The sequence below is a fragment of the Ciconia boyciana genome, chromosome 2 (assembly GCF_034638445.1).
Source record: "Ciconia boyciana chromosome 2, ASM3463844v1, whole genome shotgun sequence".
Lineage (NCBI taxonomy): Eukaryota > Metazoa > Chordata > Aves > Ciconiiformes > Ciconiidae > Ciconia > Ciconia boyciana.
The window spans coordinates 92431878-92454671 of NC_132935.1; the positions used below are offsets into that span (position 1 = coordinate 92431878).

At 41.9% G+C, this 22794-nt stretch overlaps 2 protein-coding genes across 2 annotated transcripts; both read left to right on the top strand.

Annotated features, from left to right (window-relative positions):
• Positions 1–1822: 1822 nt before the first annotated feature.
• LOC140647942 (serpin B10-like) lies at positions 1823–10205 on the top strand. The gene is made up of 8 exons (XM_072853176.1): positions 1823–1940; positions 3033–3210; positions 4521–4634; positions 6328–6462; positions 6868–6985; positions 7366–7508; positions 8092–8247; positions 9104–10205. Exons 2-8 carry the CDS (start codon positions 3043–3045, stop codon positions 9506–9508), a joined length of 1239 nt encoding a protein of 412 aa, XP_072709277.1. The 5' UTR covers positions 1823–1940; positions 3033–3042; the 3' UTR covers positions 9509–10205.
• A 2862-nt stretch (positions 10206–13067) lies between these two features.
• LOC140647944 (heterochromatin-associated protein MENT-like) lies at positions 13068–20821 on the top strand. Its single transcript, XM_072853177.1, has 8 exons — positions 13068–13179; positions 13756–13932; positions 14878–14964; positions 15355–15492; positions 16028–16145; positions 16860–17002; positions 18140–18307; positions 19382–20821. Exons 2-8 carry the CDS (start codon positions 13765–13767, stop codon positions 19784–19786), a joined length of 1227 nt encoding a protein of 408 aa, XP_072709278.1. The 5' UTR covers positions 13068–13179; positions 13756–13764; the 3' UTR covers positions 19787–20821.
• Positions 20822–22794: the final 1973 nt, after the last annotated feature.

Here is a 22794-nt window from a genome sequence, read left to right on the forward strand (position 1 = left end):
GTGCTAATTTAAAAGGATATTGGAAAATGTTATCAATCCATCACGTTGATTTAGCATATGTTGTCCTTTGAGACGAGTATAATTTTAGTTACTTGGTATGCTTTTTTTTTTTTGCTAATGACCAGCCATGCCATTCAAGAGGTGTTTTTAAAAGGTAGCTTTAAAACCTTGTACAAGGGCACAAGCCTCTCATTCAGTCTAACCCAGCATTTCTGCGTAAACAGAACACCTCAGCCACTTTTTGTAAAGCAGCAAGCAGTATTACAAGTTAGCAAATTAAATTCACCCCTGCTTGAAAACCAGAAACTCCACCGTAATTGCTCTAAGGGATGAAGTCTATCCAGTGTATATATCACTCGTTTAACAACATGGCTAAATTTGCAAAGATTAGTCAAATAATTTCGGCTTTGGAAATCACTTAAGGCCAATGTAAACAGATTACAGCTTTCCCAGGCGCAATGGAAGCAATTAATTCTGCAGTGAACACCTCTCCTACACTATGCCGCTCTCTGGAAAATGTAACAGATGCATCTAATTACAACTCACACTGAAATGTGCTGGTTTTGTGCAGCTACAATTTCAAAAGAACCGAAGGGCAGGAAAACACCATCTGATTAAAGTTGTGCGGTTCCTCACAAGTAGGAAAGCAACTTTAACAAAGCTTTCAGTTCCCAAATTATATTGATGCAGAAGGTTCACTGTTGGCAAGGGACCCTTTGCAGCTGTGCCTTCCTATGCCCTACACCAAATGTTGCAGGTACTCCTATGGCTCATTCCTCATTACAGGATCCTCTGTGCCAGCCACTGACTTACAACATAAGTCCGTGTTAAATGTATGCTCATAGACAGCAGGTCAGAAGAAAGCTCTCAGAAGGCAGTTTATGCTGAGGAGATAGACTTTGTGGGTGAGTCTTGCTCAGTGTCGAGGAGGCAGCCCTGGAGAAACAAGCAGCTCCTATCCAAGTTTTCAAGGTGGTATTATCAACAGTACAGAGAGGTAAAGAATGAAATAAAGGGCAAGGGTAGGATTCCCCAGGGTGTTTCAGTTAGGGGTCGGAGTGGGGATGGGCAGCTACAAAAAGGACAACACAGGAAGGGACAGCATGACTGCAAGGAAAATCGGGGAAGGAGGTATTTTAGTAGCCAAGGCAAGAAGAAAAAGAGGATTTGACAGAATATCCATTTCTGGAATGGAAAATAAGGAATAGATCTCTGAGGTGCTACATTGGTCAAACAGCAGCTTTCAGATTAGGGTGGGGAAACAGAAGCAGAAGAAAAATGGAGTCTAATCTAAGTTCTAGCAATGTCGCCACTGATAATAAAAGCAAGGGTCTGGTGCCTGTTTCTTAACTTTCACTATCTCACAGTGACAACATTTCCCTGGTTGTACAGTCTTAAAATCCTCCAAGATTAACAAAATCCATTTTTCTAAAACAGAAACCCACCAGGAGTGACAAATACTTTCTCAGTAGGAAACGGGCAATAGAAAAACTCACACATAAGAAGTCACTGTCTTTTTCCTCTGTCTGTTTCTCAGAAATAATTTCTATTAGACGAATCATAAAAGAAGTAGGTCAGCAACTGCCTTTTTTTTAAACCCTCCAAACCACAAAAGAAAGGTTGTTTAAAGTAGCATGGGTTCAAGTTGTTACTAGCCTGTTGCCACAAAAGTGTTTATAGAAATACTTCTGCAGTCAGTTTTGTTACGTTCTTGTATGGTATCATTCTCACCATCCATCTCACTTCACATCCTACTCTGCGATGATTCAGTTCTTCCACAGGGATGTGGCCTTCAGGGCATACGAAATTCCACCGTCTTGAGTCATAAGAACCTTTGCACAACTGGCCGGACACACTATAAATTCACCCTACCCTTCACATGAACTGTAGAAACCTTGGAGACACCCAGAGCAGCAGTGTTCCTCCCTGCACAAAATCAGGTACTGTAATGATTTCTAGAGATTATTTATTTCATATATTCTTGGATGATGTTGCTTTGTTGACAAATGCATAGAAAAAAGGAAGCAGGGATCTGAATTGGAAACGACAAATGCTTGGGAAAGTAATTTACTAAGATGGCACAGGCATGGTCTAGAAGGTGGAAGTCTTAAAAATATACAGGAAGAGGAATTTATTGTACAGAGTTCTATAATTTCTAGAGCTCACTGGCTAGCATATATATCATAGCAGTGTAAGAACCACTGTGTTTGCTTAAGTCAGCTAATTTGTTCCTGTGCTCTTCAGTTCTCATGAACATCGGGTCAGCTCCTGGTTTGCAAGCTGCTCAAGACACGAACTGTCTTTATTCTAAGGCCATCCTATACCAACCAGAATAGCTCCTAGGCCCTGCCTAGAGCTCTCAGCTAAACCTGCAATGCAAATGACAGATAGCAGCACTTGTGGTCTACTGAATATGGAAACCTTGTCCTGCAGGAGGGGATCTGGGAAGCTGGGATCTGGGCTAGCGCTGTAAGACAGAGTTTCAGGACATTTTTGAAAGTCAAAAAGGGAATTCAGGATGCTTAGCATGCAATAGTTGAGGCAGTGCTTGCCCAAGCATTGGAAGGAGTATTTTGTCCTGTCCTAAAAGTATAGATTGACTGTTACTGTTACCAGAATATTTGTTCACTACAGTTACGAGCATCAAAACGCTCTTGCACAAACTGAAGCATAAAAGATGTCATAAGAGACAGTCTTTCAGTATCCTCTAGCCCAGGCACTAGTGAGTAACCTCTCACTCCAAGATGAGTAAAGGACAGTGCAGTAAATGACCTGGTGAACAAATACAAAACATGGTTGCAGGCTGCTTTTTCCCTAATCCGAATGATAGCTAGTGTCATCAGTGAAACAGGACATGCTACCCTTTGTATGACTTGATAATAGTCAATCCTCCTCATTCTTCATATAGATAAATAATTTTAGAAAGCTTTTAAAAGACAAAACAAACTTCAAAAACTGAAGAGAAACTTGCAGGCACATATCAGTCATAATTAGTTGTTCGCTAATAGCATCTCTTCTCCCTTTCTGTGCAGGTTCAGAACAATGGAAGCTTTGAATAAAGCAAACACAAGCTTTGCTCTCGATTTTTTCAAACATGAGTGTCAGGAAGATGGTGACAAGAATATTTTGTTCTCCCCTTTGAGTATTTCATCTGCCCTGGCTACTGCTTATTTGGGAGCCAGAGGTAACACTGCAGATCAGATGGCGAAGGTGAGTCTGGGCTTCAAAAGGTAGCTGTCTGAAAGGGTTGATCTCTTGGAATAACATCCTCTATGCAAGAAATTTACTATGATGGAACAGAGGAAAGCCATAAGCAGAAAAATTATTCTAATCAAAACTCTACACACATATGCCAGCTCCTGTCTCACCCCTGATGTGCGCTGCAATGAATAGACCAGTTCTCCACTTGTGCAGGGCAAAGAAATAGTCTACTCTAGCCTCTGGAAACAGGCCCCCAACAAATGCGAGAAGTGGCACTGGTGACATTGTTTCCTTTTAAATCTCACCAGCAGAAGTAAGGGATCTTTATCCCAAAGCTCAGTAACTTGAGCACTCACCAGGGAGTGGGAGACCTGGATTCTCCTTCTACTCTGCCACAGACAATTCCCACCTCACATCTCAGCTCTTTGGGAATGATCCCACACAAAAAGGATCTCCCCTAGCTATTATAAATTTTGCACTTTGCTAAACTGTGAGGATAAATCCACATCCACAAGACCAGAGAAGAAACATGGTGAGACTGCAACCTTTTCTTTGGGGTATGTATTTTACAGGCAAAATTGCTTACTGAAATCCCTAAATCGTATTTGTGCAAGGTTCATAGCTTCAGCAGGTGGCAGAACAGTCCCAGTGCAGAGTTACCTAGCTCCTATGGCAGGAGGTGAGGCTTGTGACTTTGCATCTGCTAAGGCAGAAGAAGTTGTCCCACCTGCTAAGGCAGTGATCTAACTCCTGATTTACAGGACAGAAGAGGGCCAGCAGGGTAACAAAGAAAGGAGTGATCTTTTGCTAGGAAGAAGGGAAAACAAAACAAAAAAAGCATAGCTCTTCTGAAAAATGTTCGAAGGTTGGATGCACCCCTTTGTAGCCTGGGTAAGGTGCACATGCCTAGAGCAAGGGATTTAAGGCATGAAACTGCCCCCATCGTTTTCATGCTTTCTGACACACATAGCAGCGCTCCATTTAGACTTCTGCTTTGATAGTCTCCATCTGGAGATAATTGGCTCTTCCCAGGTATTAACTGGTCACCCCAGGGCATAACTCAAAGCAGGCAGATTCCTCTAGAAAGGCTAGTTACATGAGAGTTTTGCCCTGCAACCCTCAGCTTAGTGTGCTCATGCCATTTTGTAGACATGGGCCTCAAGGCCTAATCAAAGACTTCATATTCGGTCAAGACTGGACACAAGGAATAAAATATGAGTTTGACTCTCTTCATCACCATTCCCATGATATAATTGAAATATTTTACTGAAACAGCAAATTTTCTATTGTTGCATTTATTATTGCTTTTTCCGCTATAGGTACTTCACTTTAGCAAAGCTGAAGGAGCCAGAAACATCACCACAACCATAAAAATGCAAGTCTATTCCAGAACAGAAGAGCGTGTATCAAGTCGATGTGCCTGTTTCCAGAAGGTATCTTACCAAGTCTAGTGATCGAGCTACGGGCATGGTCACATCTTCTCCTGCTTGTATTTTGCTTCCACATTTGCATTTGCCTATGTTTGCCTTCCTCAGATGTAGTGTACACAATTAATTGGTACAGCATCCTGTGATACCTTCATCTAATGCAACACTTATTACATGCTTCCCCTTTTTAGGCAGAATTGCAAAAACTAACCTCAAATTTGCAAAATTTAAAATTTAGTGTTACCATTCTCTGTCAATGTATCTCTTGATCTTTTTCCTTTAGCTTTGAGGAGGGATTTCTTTCTCAAATTATTACTGTTCAACAGCTAGCTGTTTAGCAAAAACATGTTCTTTGAACAGGCATGGTCCCTACCTCATAGAGCTAATCACAACAACAGAGCTGCCCTCCCACACGTTTGATTGCAGCATCAAGACAACAAAAACCAGAGTGTTAACTTTTCCAGGCTACCTATGCTTGGCAGGGAGCCTTCTTCAGAAATTAGTCTCCATTTCAGTTGACTAGTTAACAAAATAAATTGACATGGTGGAATTTCCCAGGGTAGACCAGTTGCTTGCAATAAATCTTAGAGAAGTGGAAACCATTATATTCCTGAGATATTTCTTTGACATACTGGCAGGCATCTTGTACCAAAGTATACATAATTTAAGATAGCAGAAAAATACAGAAAAGCAAACATAATCCCTCTTGAGTCAGTAAAGGCAGGTTTTCCCCATTGACAATTCAACCACGGTGTCATCAAGGTCTTCTCCCTGCTCTTTCCCATCATCCTTATTCTTTGTGGGAGTGAGCCATTTCCCTGCAGGCTGCCCACAAAGCCGCAGCGGCTGTGAGTTCTGATGAATGGGAACTTGGATCTGCATTCCACAGCCAAATCCTATGGCAGGAAGATTTATTTTAGGGGCTATGTCAACAACTCATTTGCACTGCATGAACAGGAGAGGGATTGTTCCTCATGATTAATGCTTGTCTGAATTGTAAGAATTACAGAGCGCTGTGGGTAGGGCAGAGGGACCTTTCTAACAGTTTAGAAATTTAAGCGGCTGTTCATGCCTCTGATTCTGATGTACTGACAAGATGAACACAGCACAGATTTTCACTTTACTAATTCACAGCTTAACTTCCTTGAGCTCATTTGAGAGTCTGAGCCCACATTCATTTCATCCTGTTACTTAAAGATAACTAATTTACTGCAATTACTGCAACATAAAAAAATTTACAAAATATTACCATTAAGAGCAAGACTAAGAAATTTAGGGCAAACTTTCCATGTAACTACACACTCAACTTCATAAATGAAAGGAGTCACACAGACAAATCTTCATGCATTGTTTAACAGTTACGTTCTGTCTCTCACTCTCTGGATATACTTAGTTTCACAATCTCCACTTAGAAACCTTTAAATGTTTTACATAGTTCAAGCTCTTACCACTTGCATTCTGAGACACTTACAGTGTCTGTACCATGTCTGCAACTTTTAATACTTCCCAATGATACTTTTAATACTTTCAAATGATTCTTTTAATAGCTATCTGGTTTAGAACACCTCTTGTGTTGCAATACAGGTGACAGATCACCTCAACAGAAATACTTTACATGGAATTGCTTCAAGGAAGAAATTAGAAATTTTGAACTATTTTACACAACAGATGAGTAACTTTTTTCTTCCTTTTCTCCAAGACAGAAATTGGCAATTCGGATAACGTACATACTGGGTTTAACGCACTCAACTTTGAAATCAACCAACCCACTAAAAATTACCTGCTTAAAAGTGTCAACCAGTTATATGGAGAAAAAACATTGCCTTTCAGTAAGGTAGGTAGGCCATTTATTCAGATTATGTAGTGCCATTTAACCTTTATGATCTATCTATGACAACATACCATAAACTATACGTTTTTAAATATTTTTATTACATCTGCAAATCATGTTGTTATTCTTAACATAAATATTTTATGATACTCTTCCTGAGACTTCGGACACTAAAACGTTAGTTTTATGGGATGTGTATCTAATTTCAGGGTGATTTGCAGATGTGGTTAGGCGCAAACATTTAAATTGAGTATTTCCACTAAAAAATACTTTGTTCCTTTGACAAAATGCTGTGCTTGCAGTCTGTGTCATTCTTATCATGTTTTCTCTCTGTTTGGCTGTAGTTATTTATTAGCATTCATATTGGCAGGCAACAAACATAAGACAGCTGTCCCTCTTGCACTGCAGGAATACTTACAGTTAGCCAAGAAATACTACAATGCAGAGCCACAGTCAGTTGATTTTGTGGGAGCAGCAGATGAAATCAGAAGAGAGATCAATTCCAGGGTTGAACACCAGACCAAAGGTAAGCTCCTGCCTTTCCTCTCCCAATTCAAAAAGAAGCCATTTTGGCATTGAACAAAGTCTCTGTACCCAAGGGGCCCAAGGCAGGTAAACAGTTCACCTCCGAAAGGTAAATCAGATCAGTTTCCTAAAGCAGTCATCCACTGACAAGCCCTTACTAAAATTAGTGTACTCCATCTGAACATGTGAGGAATGCAGCTTACTCTTCTTTGTAAATGAAGGTTACTCCAGTAATCACTTATTTGTGAATAATCTCAGGCTAGAAGCATGCTATATCAGCACTTACAATTTCCCTGGCTTTTATCTGCAGAAATTGTGCCAACACTTCCTCCGAAACAGTAAAACTGCAAAAATGTGTAAATGTCCTTCTGTTTTCTCCAGGTAAAATCCAAAATCTGCTGCCTCCTGGATCCATAGATTCGCTCACCAGACTAGTCCTGATAAATGCGCTCTACTTCAAAGGAAACTGGGCAACAAAGTTTGAAGCTGAAGCTACCAGGCAAAGGCCTTTCAGAATAAACACGGTATGGGAATATACTGACCTATATCCTAGACCGCAGGTGGAAAAAGCAGTGAGAAAGATGAGGGAGATAAATTCCTGTCAGTCTTTAAATTCACATGAAATCCAGCATGAAAGTTATTTCATTTAATGCATACAGTATATTTTCTTCACCACATCTTCAGCACAAAGACTGCACATGCATACTAGCACCTGAGCCACAAGTAAAATTATCAGAAGCTGACTTGAAACAAGCTTCCACTCTCTGAAGGCAGGGAAAACAATGAGGTGAACAAAACTGTATGGGTTAGTTCTTTACATTTTCATTTTTAACCATATGACAAATCAGAGTGGAATGCAGCTTCCTGTAATAGGTATAATCTGAGACAGCTTAGATAGATAGCCTGCCTAGCCTCCAAGTGCCTTTCCAGAAGACCAGAGGGCCTCTGTAGATCCTGTGTCCTACCACTTAGAGCCATAAGGATGTCTCAGACACACTAGGCAGCTTGTACAGTAAATACAATAAACTTCACCTGTGCTACTTTAACTCAGTCCTTTACTGTTCAGTCAGAGTACAAATGGCAAACATTTACTTTGATTTGTTGCAGCATACAACTAAACCAGTGCCAATGATGTACCTGAGTGATAACTTTAACTGGACCTACATAGAATCAGTCCAGAGTGACGTGCTTGAGCTTCCATACGTCAATAATGACCTCAGCATGTTTATCCTGCTACCAAGTGACATCACCGGCCTACAAAAGGTAAAGCAACTGAGAACATAAATCATATGAAAAAACAAGAGTGTCATTATTTACTTATTTTATGCATGTGCAAGGTAAAAGACCAGGTTGCAGTCATGTTTCTAGGAAGGAGGGTACTGATCAGGCTCAAGGAAAAGCAAACCCCAAACTTAGCCTAGCACTGTGAACTTGAACCTCTTGGAGCTCAGACTGGATTTATTACTCTCGTCAGCTGGCAATTCTGTGGTTCCTAATGTTGATCAGTCCTGGAAATAGGTAACCCAAACCCTACAAGACTGGCCCTTCTTCCAGCTGAACAAAAATGAGGACAGAAAGCGAGCCCTGCTGAGATTTACTGTCTGTACCGATTCAGACAGATATGATTTCATTCCAAAAAAACCCCACACAAATTGGACAGCCTCCATTACTTTCCAGGAAGTCCAGAGCTAATACATATGGACACTGCCACCTTCTGTAAAGAGACAGATCCTGCCTTTGGATAATAAACTCTTATTAAATTCTCATTTATGTTAGTGTGTGTTCTGTAGAAAAAAAGCTCTTTTCAGTAAATTCTATGTGAAGAGCAAATCAACCAGACTATTGTTACTTGACACTCATGTTTTTGTTCTACAACTATTTAACCCTGCTGTATTTCCTGACAGTTACTGAGAACAGTTCAAATACTGCATTGACCTACTGTAGAGCAACATACTCCTTTAGACAAAAAGAACTCTGAATTGGTCTTTCACTCCTGTTTTTTTTGTACTCTTACAATAGCTTGAAAAGTTCTCCATTTAAGAAAAGAGAAGAAACAGCCCTTAGGGCACAGGTTGTTGAACACTCTGTAATTTTCTGATTTTCTTCTTACTAACTGCAGCTAGAAAGAGAATTGACTTTTGAAAACTTGTCTGCATGGACCAGCCCAGAATTAATGGAGAAAATGAAAATGGAAGTTTACCTGCCCAGGTTCACGTTAGAAGAGAAATATGACCTCAAATCTACTTTGAGCAGGATGGGGATACAAGATGCCTTCACTGAAGGTCAAGCTGATTTCACAGGAATGTCAGAGAACGGCGAGCTGTTTTTGTCACAAGTTTTTCACAAATGTTATCTGGAAGTCAGTGAAGAAGGCACAGAGGCAGCAGCTGCCAGTTCAGCAGCACTGGCATCACGAAGTCTTGGTGCTACTGTTATTTTTGTAGCAGATCACCCTTTCCTCTTCTTTATCAGGCACAACAAGACCAAGAGTATCCTCTTCTTGGGAAGGTTCTCTTCCCCCTAGAAACTTGACCATTACTAAACAGGCTCTCTCAACAACAATAATGAACAAAATACACACCACAAAGAGCATCTCAATAGTCTGTGCACTACCTCTTCATTTTCCCATACTGTTGACAAACCTCTCAATGTTAGAAGAAAGCACATATTAAACATAACCTGGAATTAAAGCCTCTGGCTCATTTTCCTAGCCAAAGAACCCAAAAATGGTTAGCACTACACTATAAGTACCAAACTGCACAGAACAACATCGATGCATCTTTTCAGCACTTTCTGAACCAGAACTGCCACAATGCAGAACAGACTATGTTGATCTAAAACAGTAATTCCCAACACACTTGCTTTGGTACATATGAAGAAAAGAAACAGGAAAAACTCTTTCCTGCAGAACGCTGCTCCATCTCTATTGGTTTCAGCTCACTAAGCTGGTCATCCCAGGAGGGCTACCTCACCCACGTTCTTGTCAGTTTTATACTAACTTAGCAGCCTGGCACAGCTGGTAGTGAAATAAACCTGCAAAATCCTCTGTGTTCCTGATACTGGTGCTTCTTTCACGCATGCAAAGGGGCTAACACATTTTACAATTGCTGTGAACTTTCTATTAAATTAGAACTTTCTAATCTCTGTCCCACAGCAATTGGTAAATATTGAACAACAATATAGAATTGGAGGAAAATAAAACGTATGTGCCTTGAAACCTTCTCCTTTGTAACCTTTCATGCATTCAACACTGTTGCCAGCCCAGCACTGCACTGCTTTACTCTCATTTTGCTTTGTCACTTTTTTCACTGGTTTGAGGCAAGATCAAATTGGAGAATGAAGCCTTTAATACTAACTCCCTAAGTGCCTTCTGGAAGATTACATGCAAATCCCCCAGTACACATTTACTCCTGTCGCAGCTCCCTCTCCTAAGGAGAGTGTCCTAATGAGTCATGCACATTTGCAGGGGATGCTCCTAACTCTCTGAATTTAGAACAGAGAGCAAAGGACTGGGTCTCTTATAGGACTTGCACACACCATCTGCGTCTTACTAGAAATATATCTTCTTGGCACGGCAGGAGTCCTTTTTCCTGACAGGGAGGAGACTGCTGGCTGTCACTGAGTCCTTTCTGTTTTCTTCCATGTGACCAGCTGCTTCCAGAGTCCCTTCTTGGCTCTGCTTCCCAAAGGGCAAGGAGCACAGGAAAAGTGTTGTGAAGCAAGTGCTTTATTGTACCCCCGTACAACCTCAACAGCACTGCCTTCTGTCTGACTCAGCTGTGAAACATGACACAGGATCCCTGTGCAATTCAGGTGCAATTCTGCCATGCCCTGCTTCACCTAATGCAAGGGCTTCATGTCCCCATGGCCAAGTGCCCCTTAAGCACTTCCTGATGTGCCTCAGGAGTAAAGACAGGAAAGCCACACCTGGGAGGCCAAGGAGGAACAAAACCATGACAACATGCTCCCAAACTCACTCACAGGCCTTTAAAGTCAATGGAAATGTGAGTCAACTTTTCTCTCTCCTTCAACTATTTTAAGCATGATTGCAAAGATGACAGAGTTAATGTCCTCTTGGCCGTGCCAGATCATTACCAAGTGGCAATGGCCACAACGCTTGAAGGGTGAGTTGCACATTAGGTAACAACCTTTGCCCAGTGTTGTGGTTTAAGCCCAGTTGGCAACTAAGCACCACGTAGCTGCTCACTCACCCTCCCCCCTCCCAGTGGGATGGGGGAGAGAATCTGAAAAGCACAAGGAAGAAAACTCATGGGTTAAGAACAGTTTAATAATGGAAATAAAATAATAATAACAATAATGATAATGATAATAATAATAATAATAATAATATTAATAATAGTAATGAAAAGGAAAATAACAAGAGAGAGGAACAAAACCTAGGGAAAAACAAAAAAAACCAAGTGATGCAACCGCTCACCACCCGCTGACCGACGCCCAGCCAGTCCCTGAGCAGCAATTGCTGCCCCCCTCAACCAACTCCCTGCAGTTTATATACTGAGCATGATGTCCTATGGTATGAAATAGCCCTTTGGCCAACTTGGATCAACTATCTTGGCTGTGCCCCCTCCCAGCTTCTTGTGCGCCTGGCAGAGCATGGGAAGCTGAAAAGTCCTTGACCAGTGTAAGCACTACTTAGCAACAACTGAAACATCAGTGTGCTATCAACATTATTCTCAACCTAAATCCAAACCACAGCACTATAGTAGCTACCAGGAAGAAAATTAACCCTATCCCAGCCGAAACCAGGACACCCAGGGTGAGCAGCACCTGGAGAAGGTTGCCCAGAAAGGTTGGGAAATCTCCACCCTTGGAAGGGCTGTGGCTGACCTTATCTACTGATGGCCCTGTTCCAAGCAGGAGGTTGACCTCTGGATGTCCCTTTCAATTAACATGTGCGGTTTTCTCTCTCTTGCCAACAGCCATTCTGCCTTGCCACCTCCCTTTCTCATCCTGCCTGGCATCCTTGCATCTTGACTAGCAAAGGGAGCTAGCTTGCTCACTCTCAGCATACTTCTTTGGGACTTGGAGTCTCCTGGCTTGGGCTTTCCCACCACCTAACCATTCAGCTGACCTTTCTCCTATCCTGATTTCTTGAGGACTTACTCATCATACTAAAACCAACACTTGTTTAATTTCTGGCATTTCTTCATTGCCTTGCACAACATTTATTTCTGCCACTTTTTAGAAGACTTGACCTACTCTGTTCCCATAATCAGGCTTGCAGCAAAATGCTTAGCACACAGTACCATTTCCTTCCCTTCCTTAATTTCCCTTCCCCTGCCCCCAGGGTCTTACAGTTGTTGCCACCACCTTCTCCTTCTTCCACCACCCAGCAGCAGCCTGGCTCTCTTCTGGGACTGCAGAGTGACAACTACTGTGCTGTGTTTGCCCCCATTGTATTTTTTCACTCCGTCCTTGCTCGAGCCCTCCCACTGGGGTTGTTTCAGTCCTTGCCCTCCTTCACTACATGCAAGTAACTCAATGATTTGCAGTGTTTCTCTCAAATGATTCCCAGCCATGGTTGCAATGAGATTTCTTCACCAACACAACCAGTGGGGTGTCCATCCCTTACCCTGAATGGTCCTTCATGGCTTTGCCTCAGTCTATGCTCCTAACGATCTTCAATCTGAAGCTGGACTCACAGTGTCTAATTCAATCACTAAGCTTGATGTTTCATGCTGACGTAGCACATTTAAAACCCAGGAGTCACAGCTGCACAAAGCCCGAGAGGAGAATCAGGCCTATAATATCTGCTTATATCCAGAAACCAAAACCAAGCATTCCAGTGTAACCTTTTTACTAGTCATTTAATTTAAAACAACAGACCAGTTGTCTCCACAACACCAGAAGACCATTGGAATGGGTGAACTGTTCTGCTATCCTGTCAGTAGACTATCATGGTGTAACAATAGAGCTGAGATTTTGATTCCATTGTCCTTTTGAAATGTCTAAAACTGAAAAGTGAGAAGGTCAACAAGGAGGACAAAATTACATAAGATCTTTTGGGGATTTGGTAAAAAGGAGCTTTGGGTAGGCAGAAACAACCTGGATGTAGGGGAGAAGGAAGGGGAGGTGCAAGCAGTACTATATTTATAAATTTATTCATTGCTTAACACACAAATGCAGAACCTGACCGAGGACAAGACCTAAGTCTTCTCTCTCACGGGATCAGAGGTAAATATTTAAACCAATTTAACTAAGTTTTCTGATGCTTTTAAAAAGTGATCTGTGGCTTGCATGACTGTATAGGTAAATTATAATATACCAGTGTTATAGTGCATTATTCTTGCCTCATGTTTTTCTAGATGTCAACCCTTAGAGAAAATAAATCTGTGAGGCTAAGGAAAACTGCTAATTTGGGGCAGAATTGATAACAATTCCCCTGGGAACATTACTTTGATAAATCATTAGTTAAGGACAAAAAGGAAGAAAAATACGCAGCTTAAAAATTTGCACATTTTTGAAAACCAAAGGCAGAAAGAAACACAAAGAAAACTGCAGCTGTATAAAAGAGTACATATGTACAATTATAGGAAAATATTATCTGGATAACAAAAAACCTAAAAGAAATTGCTGCTCCTAACAGGTGGCAAACACTATCTGTGTGGAAGATAAAACATACAACTAGGCTATTAGTTTTAGTGAGTGCCAATGCATTGTGTTGCACATGTAACATTTCTCACTAATATGCACTGTGTACATAATTTTAAACATTCAAATAGTATGATTCCATCTGTTGCCTCTTTCCAGGTTGTAGCAATGGAACTGGTCTCAACATCAGTTGGCAAGTTTACAGTTGATCTTTTCAACGAGCTGAATGAGACCCACAAGGGCAAAAACATTTTCTTTTCCCCTTGGAGCATATCATCTGCTTTGGCTCTGATGCACCTAGGTGCAAAAGGCAATACAGCAACAGAGATGGCAGAGGTAGGTTGCTCTATGAAGCATACACCCCATACAATACCTGGCTCCTTTACTGGCTGCAAAATTTAATGTTAGATAGAAAAACTTGCCACTGCAATGACAAGGAACCAAGGCAGACCAGAGAATGTAACAAGTGAATGATAAATTTTATTCATTTCATAGCAGGTCCCACACTTCTCCAGTAAGAGGAAGTGTCCTGTGGGTATCACATGCTGAGCACAGAGGTTTTCTGAACCTGACTTCTAAATTATTCTACACCTTCTAATTTATCCTGTGATTCTATGATTCTGTCACAGATGGGATACTCCCTTTGAGAAGCAAACAGCTGATGCCAGTAGCTCCTAATTGGCAGGAGGCTTGCAGATCCCAGCACCCTCCCTCTCTCCCCTGGCCAGGATGCATCTTTCTATCTTGATTTATGCTTTCCTAAACAACAGCCTGACAGTCCAGCAGGAAAATAGGAAGGGTTTTGTAATCTCCACAACCCCCTACCCAATCCTTCCCAATGCCACATGGGCACATTGCTGGCTCAAAGGGAGCTGTGGTGCTCGACACTGCCCAGCACTCTCCACTGTGTCACCACACTCCCCTTCAGATGCCTTTGTACCATCATTGTGGGAGAACCATTTGGGTTTGCACATACACTTTGCTATTGCTGAGAGCAGCAGCTGTGGAAGGGAGTTCCAGCAGGGACTTCCACAGCCTTGCAGTGTGCAGACAGGAGTACTGCGTCGATGCTCTGGGAGGGGGATAGTGCTACTCATTGTTACTCTATGGGATTTACGTATACTGCAGCTTCAGCATCCCTTTGATTAGTCACCTAAACAGCAGATAGCACAGTGAGTTATCATACGGAGCAAACCAAGACAACCATTTGATCCCCATTTGGCTTTAAGTCACACCAGTTCCTTCATGCCTATTTCTTACCTTTGGAATCACTGTTTGCAGGTTCTTCATTTCACTCAAGCAGCAGGAGCTGAAGGCTCTTCTTCTGTGGCCAGACCTTCTCGGGGGAGACCAAAGAGAAGAAAAATGGTATCTATTAGAACTGAAATCCCAAGATAAAGAATCTCCAGAATCAAAATGTCCAGATACAGCTTTAGGAGTCCAGTATTTCTTGTCTGCACCCCTCTTTAAAGTACAAACCCCAACATACTTCACAACAGGTTCAGTTTCAGTTCCCTTCACTCACTCAGACTCTGAGAAGCATGGAAGGACAAGTCACTGGGATAGTCTGGAAGGTTTGCTATATGGCAAATCAGTTAATACAGTCATAAACAGAGCCCTGCAAATTGCAGTGATGGTAAACTTGGAAAAATAAAAAGAGAGAGGAACCCAAATCCGTCTCCCACATATGTCACTTAGAATGTTTTGAAAACTTCATGCAAAAATGCAATTGCTGAATGTATGGTTTCTCTTTCCAAGGATCCTGAGCACAAGCAAGCTGAAGATATCCATTCTGGCTTCAAAGAACTCCTGACTGCCATCAACAAACCGAGAAGCACCTACGCGCTGAGAAGTGCCAACCGCATTTATGTGGAAAAAACTTTCTCACTATTGCCAGTAAGTTAAATCTCAGAGAGGAGGAAGAAAACATGCAAAAAATATTTCTCATTTTAATTCCTTGCCATTAATAGAACAGGTTTGAAGCTGACCCTGAATACTGCAAATTAAGAGCCCTGGATTCCAACGAGAAACTGACTGGAAAATACCAGTTGGTCTGCTCACAGTATTTAAGGATGCATTGCCCTTTGACTGTAGCGTAGGGATTCCTTTTCATGCAATATGGCTTTATTATTGGAACCCCCAATATATACAATTGTATATGAGACATTAAAATAAGCATATCCATGGGACGTGCACAGCCTTCCTCACTTCTCCAAATAAAAGTGGGAACAAAATAAGGGAATTTTCTGTCCTTTGATTATTTCTTAACTGTTAATTCACAGTCCAACAGAGAGTAACAAGCAAGATCCTGCAGTGCTCTAGGCTCAAGAAGCTATCAAAAAGTCCAAGAGCTAACAACTTGCCTTTGGGACTGAAAAATCCAGTACAGTATAGAACTTATTTCCTTGGGGTATTTTTTGCTATTTTTCAGAGATACATACAGCTCAGTAAGAACTACTACAAAGCAGAGCCACAGAAGGTTAACTTTAAGGCAGCACCAGACCAATCTAGAAAGGAAATCAACGCTTGGATTGAAAAACAAACTGAGGGTAAGCCAAGCTCAGCCCCAACATCTTTCCTCTCCTACTAAGTCAGCCTGCTGTTTCCTTTGGGCAGGTGTCCTTGCTTCCCCACATGCTACTGCAGCAGCCAGGTCATGCCTTCCAATGTGGACAGTGAGCAGAGAGGCAGTGGGAGGACAGAGAAAGAGCAACACACTTAAGCAGCTTCAAATACCGGATCCAGATCTCAGTGAGCTCCTTGGGAGATTCCCATCAACTCTGCTGTGCTCTGCATCAGCTGGTCCTCAAGCACAACTGCTGCCCTGGTGCTGCACCCAGGCACCGCAGGCAGAGCAGGCAGAGGGCAGAAACACCTCTGCCTACCAGTGTGCTCCAAGGTGGGTGGGGATGCCTATCTAGCTGTACCATCCTGCACTGGCCAGAGGTGCTGGCCTCCTTTTACCTGGCATAGCCAGCTGGTGAGGCAGTATATGGCTTTCTGCTTCTAGCTGCTTGCCATGAAGCTGTGACATTTTTTTGAGGAAGGAGTCAATCCCTGTCAGCTAGCCAGGAGAACCAGGCAGCAAACAGCTTTGGAAGCTGTAAACAAACTAATTGATTTATGTCAGGGGAGTATTTTAGGGAGTAGGGCACTGAGGCATGGACTTTTTCACTAGGGAGTTGAACTGAGAGAAAAAACAATCAAAACATGTCTTCACTGTGCTACATTGGAATGAAACCAGACTCTTCTGATTTCAAAAGGCAAAATCAAGAATGTGCTGAATCCACCAGACGTGGCAAGGAACACCATGCTGATCGTGGTAAATTGCCTTTACTTCAAGGCAGAATGGGAAGTGAAATTTGCAGCAGAAGATACGGAAGTGCAACCCTTCCGACTGAGCAAGGTAAGCTCCTCTGGTATCCTTCTTACCGTAAACAGCCTGGTGACAACAGCTACTGTTGAAATCTTTCAATTTCCTAAGTCTTTTAGGTATCCCTGTTGTAACTAGACTCTTTGTGAAAAGCTGGTTACAGCAAAATGTGTCAGTGCTCAGCTCACTGCAACATTAAGGTGCTGCTCAGGTAAATGTTAATGAGCTCCAGGTAACAGCTACTGTTTCCAAAAGCACTACAGTCACTGAAGACCTTTTTGTAAAACAGTGCTAAAAGGGCTAGATGATTGTAAAAATATGATTTTGAGAGTCCAAGCTTCATGGACAGGAACTACATGCCGTGTCATGGGTGAGTATGGTACGCGGGCCTCTGTGCTGTGCAGCCTAGCTAGGCGCAAACATATCTGCTCAAATACAGCTGCAACAGGGTACCTTGAATGGGTGCATGGTTGGGCAAGACTAGAAGAAATGTTAATGGCGTGTATCCAGAAGAGATGTCAATGAATTCACATCAAAAGACAAGAGCTCTGTGCAATTTCCACCAACCGTAGCTTCTGCCTTCTGATTAGCATGTATATGTCGGCTGCTTCCCTGAATGAAGGGACGAAGATGTTAAGAGAGGTTACATACTCCTGCAAAGGTGACTGCTTGCCAGGAACTCCCCTCATCGTGAGCCCCTTTGCTCAGACATTAGTGTTATCTTCTGTTAAGGGTTGTGACATAAAGAGCAACCAGATAGATAGTTACTTTTTATTGCCAGAGAGAGGAGACCACAGAAAAACTGCACAACACCCATCCTCTTAAACCATACCTGCTTCTCTGCCGTAGTCTTGTGAGGTCATATCCCCTACCTGCTCCATCTCCCTAATCCTTGAAGACATTTCTAACTCTCTTCCTCCTTCCTCTGTGGGCTGCTGTGCATGTTTTGGGGAGAAGAGAAAAATCAGTCAGTTCAGCCCCCAACAAAATGCTCTGGGACAAACACCAGGATAAGCAATATTGTCCAGTCAAGAAAAGCTTTGGAAAATGAATGACAAATCACTGTTATAAAAGCTGCTTACAAAAGTTTCCTCTCCCTCCACTGCACTGAGTCATCATCATCCTTCCTTTCAAGGAATGGTTTCTTACTTATAAATAAATACTTTACAGAACAAGACCAAGCCTGTGAAGATGATGTTCATGAGAAATGCATTTCCCGTTCTCATCATGGAAACAATGAATCTCAAAATTATTGAGCTGCCATATTTGAACCAAGAACTCAGTATGTTCATCCTCCTTCCTGATGACATCAAAGACAGCACTACGGGTCTCGAACAGGTAAAAAAGTATGCTACATCCATTTTGTATCACCACCCAGTCATTAAAAAAAAAAAAGGACAGGCTGGCAACCTTATCTCCCCCTCTGAGGACATGCTGTTTGATCTCTTCCACTAGCTGAATTAATTTCCTTTAATACCTATCTAATCCCAAGAAAGTTCCTCCACACTGAGTGCCCTTAGTTTGGTAAGAACTGAAGACAGTCAACACTGTGCATAATCAGATGCTTAGCTCTTCAACAGCCCCATGACTGATACTCAATCCTACATGATCTGTAAGGATTAAATTTCCCTTCACTGCACATTCAGGAGGGAGAGTACTGCACAAGTAGGCACAGCCTCTTCCTGAGATAACAGACACCTCTTCTCCATGGCCTGGAACTTTATTCACCAACTTGTTCTCATTCTGTTTGCCCCCACACACATTTGTTTGCTGTCTGAAAAACTAGGATTTTGGTGAGACTGCATTTGCTACAATAATGAGATCTGCCACTGTAGTTACTACAATTGTTAAGATTGTTAAATTATTGGTGTCTATCATGTCAAGAATACCATTCATTGCTCTCCTCCATTTCATCTTAGCTGAACCCTGGTGACATAGTGAGCAGGACACAGAGTAGCAGTGAAAGATTTTGCTGGAAGCAGTGTGTTTTAAAATTGCCAAGGAAATACATGCAATATTAACACCTGTTTCGATGGAACTGGACCAAACCACCTGCCGCACAGCTGGCAATCTCCCAGCAATTTCCTTCACATCAAGACTGAATTAAAAGAGAGGAAAGAACTACCTCAGGGGATGGCAGCTGCAGGTGTTGAGTGCCCTGTCTTTCTTTTGCAATGAATTTGGCAGGGGTGGTGTTCAAAACCTTGCAGCATTAAGCCTCAAATGTTTGTTGTGCACCCTGCCTCTGATCATCAGTAAAACCAATTTGTATTCCATGCTTTCAGCTAAATGTTAAATTCACCATTTAAAATCTGTTTAATTCATTAAATTGCCATAAAATTGATTAATTCATAGTTAGTTAATTGTTTTTTCCTTGCAAACATCAAATTCCTTCTCTTTCTTAAACAACAGCTGGAAAGAGAACTGACATATGAGAAGCTGTCCAAATGGACTGATTCCAAGAAGATGACCAAAATTCTCGTGGATCTGTACCTACCTAAGTTCATAATGGAGGAGACATATAATCTCTCTGATAATCTGGAAAGCATGGGAATCCGTAGTGCCTTCAGCAGCAATGCTGATTTCAGTGGAATGGTTGAGAAGGATAATATATGGATCTCCACAGTCTTTCACAAGTCTTTTGTTGCAGTTGATGAGGAAGGCACTGAGGCAGCTGCTGTAACTATAATTAAAGGCGAAACAAGTCTACCTATTAGCAATGCTCTGAAATTTATGGTTGACCACCCTTTCCACTTATTCATCAGACACAACAAATCCAAGACCATCCTCTTTTTTGGCAGATTCTGCTCTCCCTGAGAATGAGTTATTACTTGCTCCCAAACAGCACCCAAGATTCACTGTTCAACAGAAAAATGTGAACGGCAGTGTTAAAAGCTCAACCTTAAGCCATGTAGCCATATGTACTGAAATGTATGTCCTTTTTCTTCCCCCCTCCAAGTAAGGCAGCACCCAGAGACCACCCTGTGCCTCAAAGATCATCCCTCTACTGCTCCTTTCTATTGTCCTAATGAGACAGCCCTCCACAGAAAACAGTGCAGAATTTTGCTCCCTTGCATCAAACCTGCTCTTCTGGCTTTGTTGATTGAGACTAAGGTGGAGCCATAAAAGCTCTCTGCACACAGGCCATCATCTAGCCCCACGCCAAGTGCTGACTTCAAGGGAAATGCAGTTCATCCTCTTGAATCTCCCAGAGAGGAAAAAAATCCCTGAAAGAAAAAAAAAAGAACTTGCAGAAATCTATATGCTCTCTTTTCCTCTCTGGGAAACTTGCATTTGCATTACAATGCAGTTTCGTTATGTTCATTTCAAATTTAAAGACTGTTGGAAATTAACAAAATTTAATACAAACCCAGAATAATCTCAAAATGCCCCTCACCTTCCCATCTCACCGTGTGTATACAGACACATTACATTCATTCTCTCCTGCCCTTGCAGCTTCATGAAAAAATGAGGCAGCGATGGAAAATAGTCCAGCCCTTAATATTTAATAGCCAACTTCTAATCACCTTGCATTTTTTCCTCATTTTTCTAAACTTTTTAGGTTAAGGTTGCTGAGAGTTCCAATCAGTAAAAATGCTAAGAAAACTACGAGCAACATGCTTCTTGTTACCTCTTATTGATATGCAATCTAAAACCTCCAGAATTCAAATCTGCTTCCTCTTTTTAAGTTAACTTAATTACACCTGTTTCCTGGCTAATATCCACACAGTTTCCTTGCTACCTGTATCATTGATCAATGTATGATTTATGTAATGATTTATGATGAATTATGTAACTTATGAGTGCATCTCAGCAAAGATAGTCACAGTATTGACAGAAACAGCAGTGAGATTTTGACTGATGCTTTACTTCATAATTTTACTATGATCTCCATTTAATCCAATAAATGAACTTGGAGTTGTATTTGTGTTATTCAAGCCACTGACTTACCTGGTTCTCTTAGAGCATCATGTAAGGGGCACGGCTGGAGCACGTTTCCATTCTTGCCATTCCAAATCAACCACCACATCATCCCAACTGACAAAGCTGACACACTTCGTGTCTTATTTCCAGTGGGCTTCAAACAGCCCTGAAAACACTGTTATTCAGCATGTTATCCTAGGCATTTACTAAACATACCAAATCAAATTAAACTCTGTGATGAGCAAGTTTTTTCTCAGTGAGTCAAGGCATTTGAACTTTTCTTTTTAAGCATTCAGTTTCCCATTTTTGACCACTGCTTATTGCACTATCGGTGCAGTCCCCCTGGAACCTACTCAGGAGGCTTGTTTTCTTGTCACAACACACTAGAAATAAAAAGTCTGACTAGAGCTTATAGCCCAGAAAAGCAGCTTCCAAACACCCTTTTTGCGCATGTACAATAGTGAACAAGTAATGCTGCACTGGCAACATCAGTTCCCTTTGTTGGCTTGGGATGGCAGCAGTTGTGCTTTCCTGTGGCCATGACGAATAGCATAAAGTTTTGTAGCCACTGTGGTACTCAGTAACCACATGTCAGAGAACATTATCTAAGCCAACAAGATTTGAATGCAGGAGGGAGGTACTGTAAAAACATTTACTCTCAGCAAAATTCCACCTGTAATTACAACTCATTCCACCTCCACAAAAGGTATTCTATTTGGAAACACACCTCCACCCAACAAAGTATACCTGCATTTTCTTCCCTGTACAAAGTGCTGCTTCTAAAATCAGTGCCCTTCCTTGCCTGTAACCCTCAGCTCAGGGTTCAGCTCTTTGTCATCCAGGACCTATGCTGGTACAGCCCAGCTGTGTGCTATTGACTCAGCTTTACTAAGAAGTTTGTTGTTTAGGTGTGGAAAAGCACACGAGTGAAGGCCATGCAAAATAAGAAAAGTAAAAACACAGATAAGTTATTGTCAGGATGGAATAGTCAGCATTGCAAGGCTTCAGGAGGAGAAACACTTGCATGCAGAGGTATAAAATCTCAACTTTAAAAAAAAGGAAGAATTGGAAGACAACAACTAGCAACATTGAGGCTGAGCCTCTTCTAGGGAGCAACAAAGAACAGCTCTCCTCCACTTGAGTGATGCCTGGCCAGCAAAGACTTATCAGGGTGGTAAGCATGTTAATTCTTAGCCTTGTAGCATGTTAATCCTATCTCTCTGCTGTGTATATTCAACAATAAGTATTTACCAGGAAATCCTAAATTGTGTATACCCAGTTTGAAGAGACACTTCATGTAAGAGCAAAAGTTGCCCAAAAAGGTGGGAAACGTTCCATGCCAAACCAAATGAAAGGTCTTCCCATGATAATTTTTGTGCATCCCCTCACTCATACCACACTGCAGGGCTCTGCCAAGCAACATCTCTGAGGCTCTCTGAAGGAACTACAGCACGGTGTCCACCAGCTGGTGAGAGATGCAAAGGGTCACACAGGCTGGTTTTGGTACCAAGCTACTCCCAGTCTCAGCTTTGCTTGGGAGATGATGCCAAGAGCACACCTTCCAGTGTAAGACATACTTGGGATGCAGGTGAAAAGGGTGAAAGAGAAGGAAAGGAACTCATCCAGGGGAAACACTCTTTAGAGCTCAGCTACTGCAGCAACACTGGAAGCTGCTTCATTTGTGTCTCCTTGTACTATTTTCATGGTAACCAGTGTCTGGGTCTCAAGTCAGGCTAACCCTTACAGAATCACAGAATCATTCAGGCTAGAAGTGACCACTTGAAATCATCTGGTCCAACCCCCTGCACAAGCAGGGTCAGCTAGGGCAGGTTGCACAGGACCGTGTCCAGTTGGGTTTTGAATATCTGTCTCCACCAATGGAGACGACACAACCTCTCCAG

Coding starts and splice junctions, on each gene's coding strand:
- LOC140647944 (XM_072853177.1), top strand. CDS start 13,765: ATGGAACTGGTCTCAACATCAGTTGGCAAGTTTACAGTTGATCTTTTC. Junction 16,146..16,859: donor GATTGAAAAACAAACTGAGG/GTAAGCCAAGCT, acceptor TGATTTCAAAAG/GCAAAATCAAGAATGTGCTG. Junction 18,308..19,381: donor GCACTACGGGTCTCGAACAG/GTAAAAAAGTAT, acceptor CTTAAACAACAG/CTGGAAAGAGAACTGACATA.
- LOC140647942 (XM_072853176.1), top strand. CDS start 3,043: ATGGAAGCTTTGAATAAAGCAAACACAAGCTTTGCTCTCGATTTTTTC. Junction 6,463..6,867: donor AAACATTGCCTTTCAGTAAG/GTAGGTAGGCCA, acceptor CTTGCACTGCAG/GAATACTTACAGTTAGCCAA. Junction 6,986..7,365: donor GGTTGAACACCAGACCAAAG/GTAAGCTCCTGC, acceptor TGTTTTCTCCAG/GTAAAATCCAAAATCTGCTG.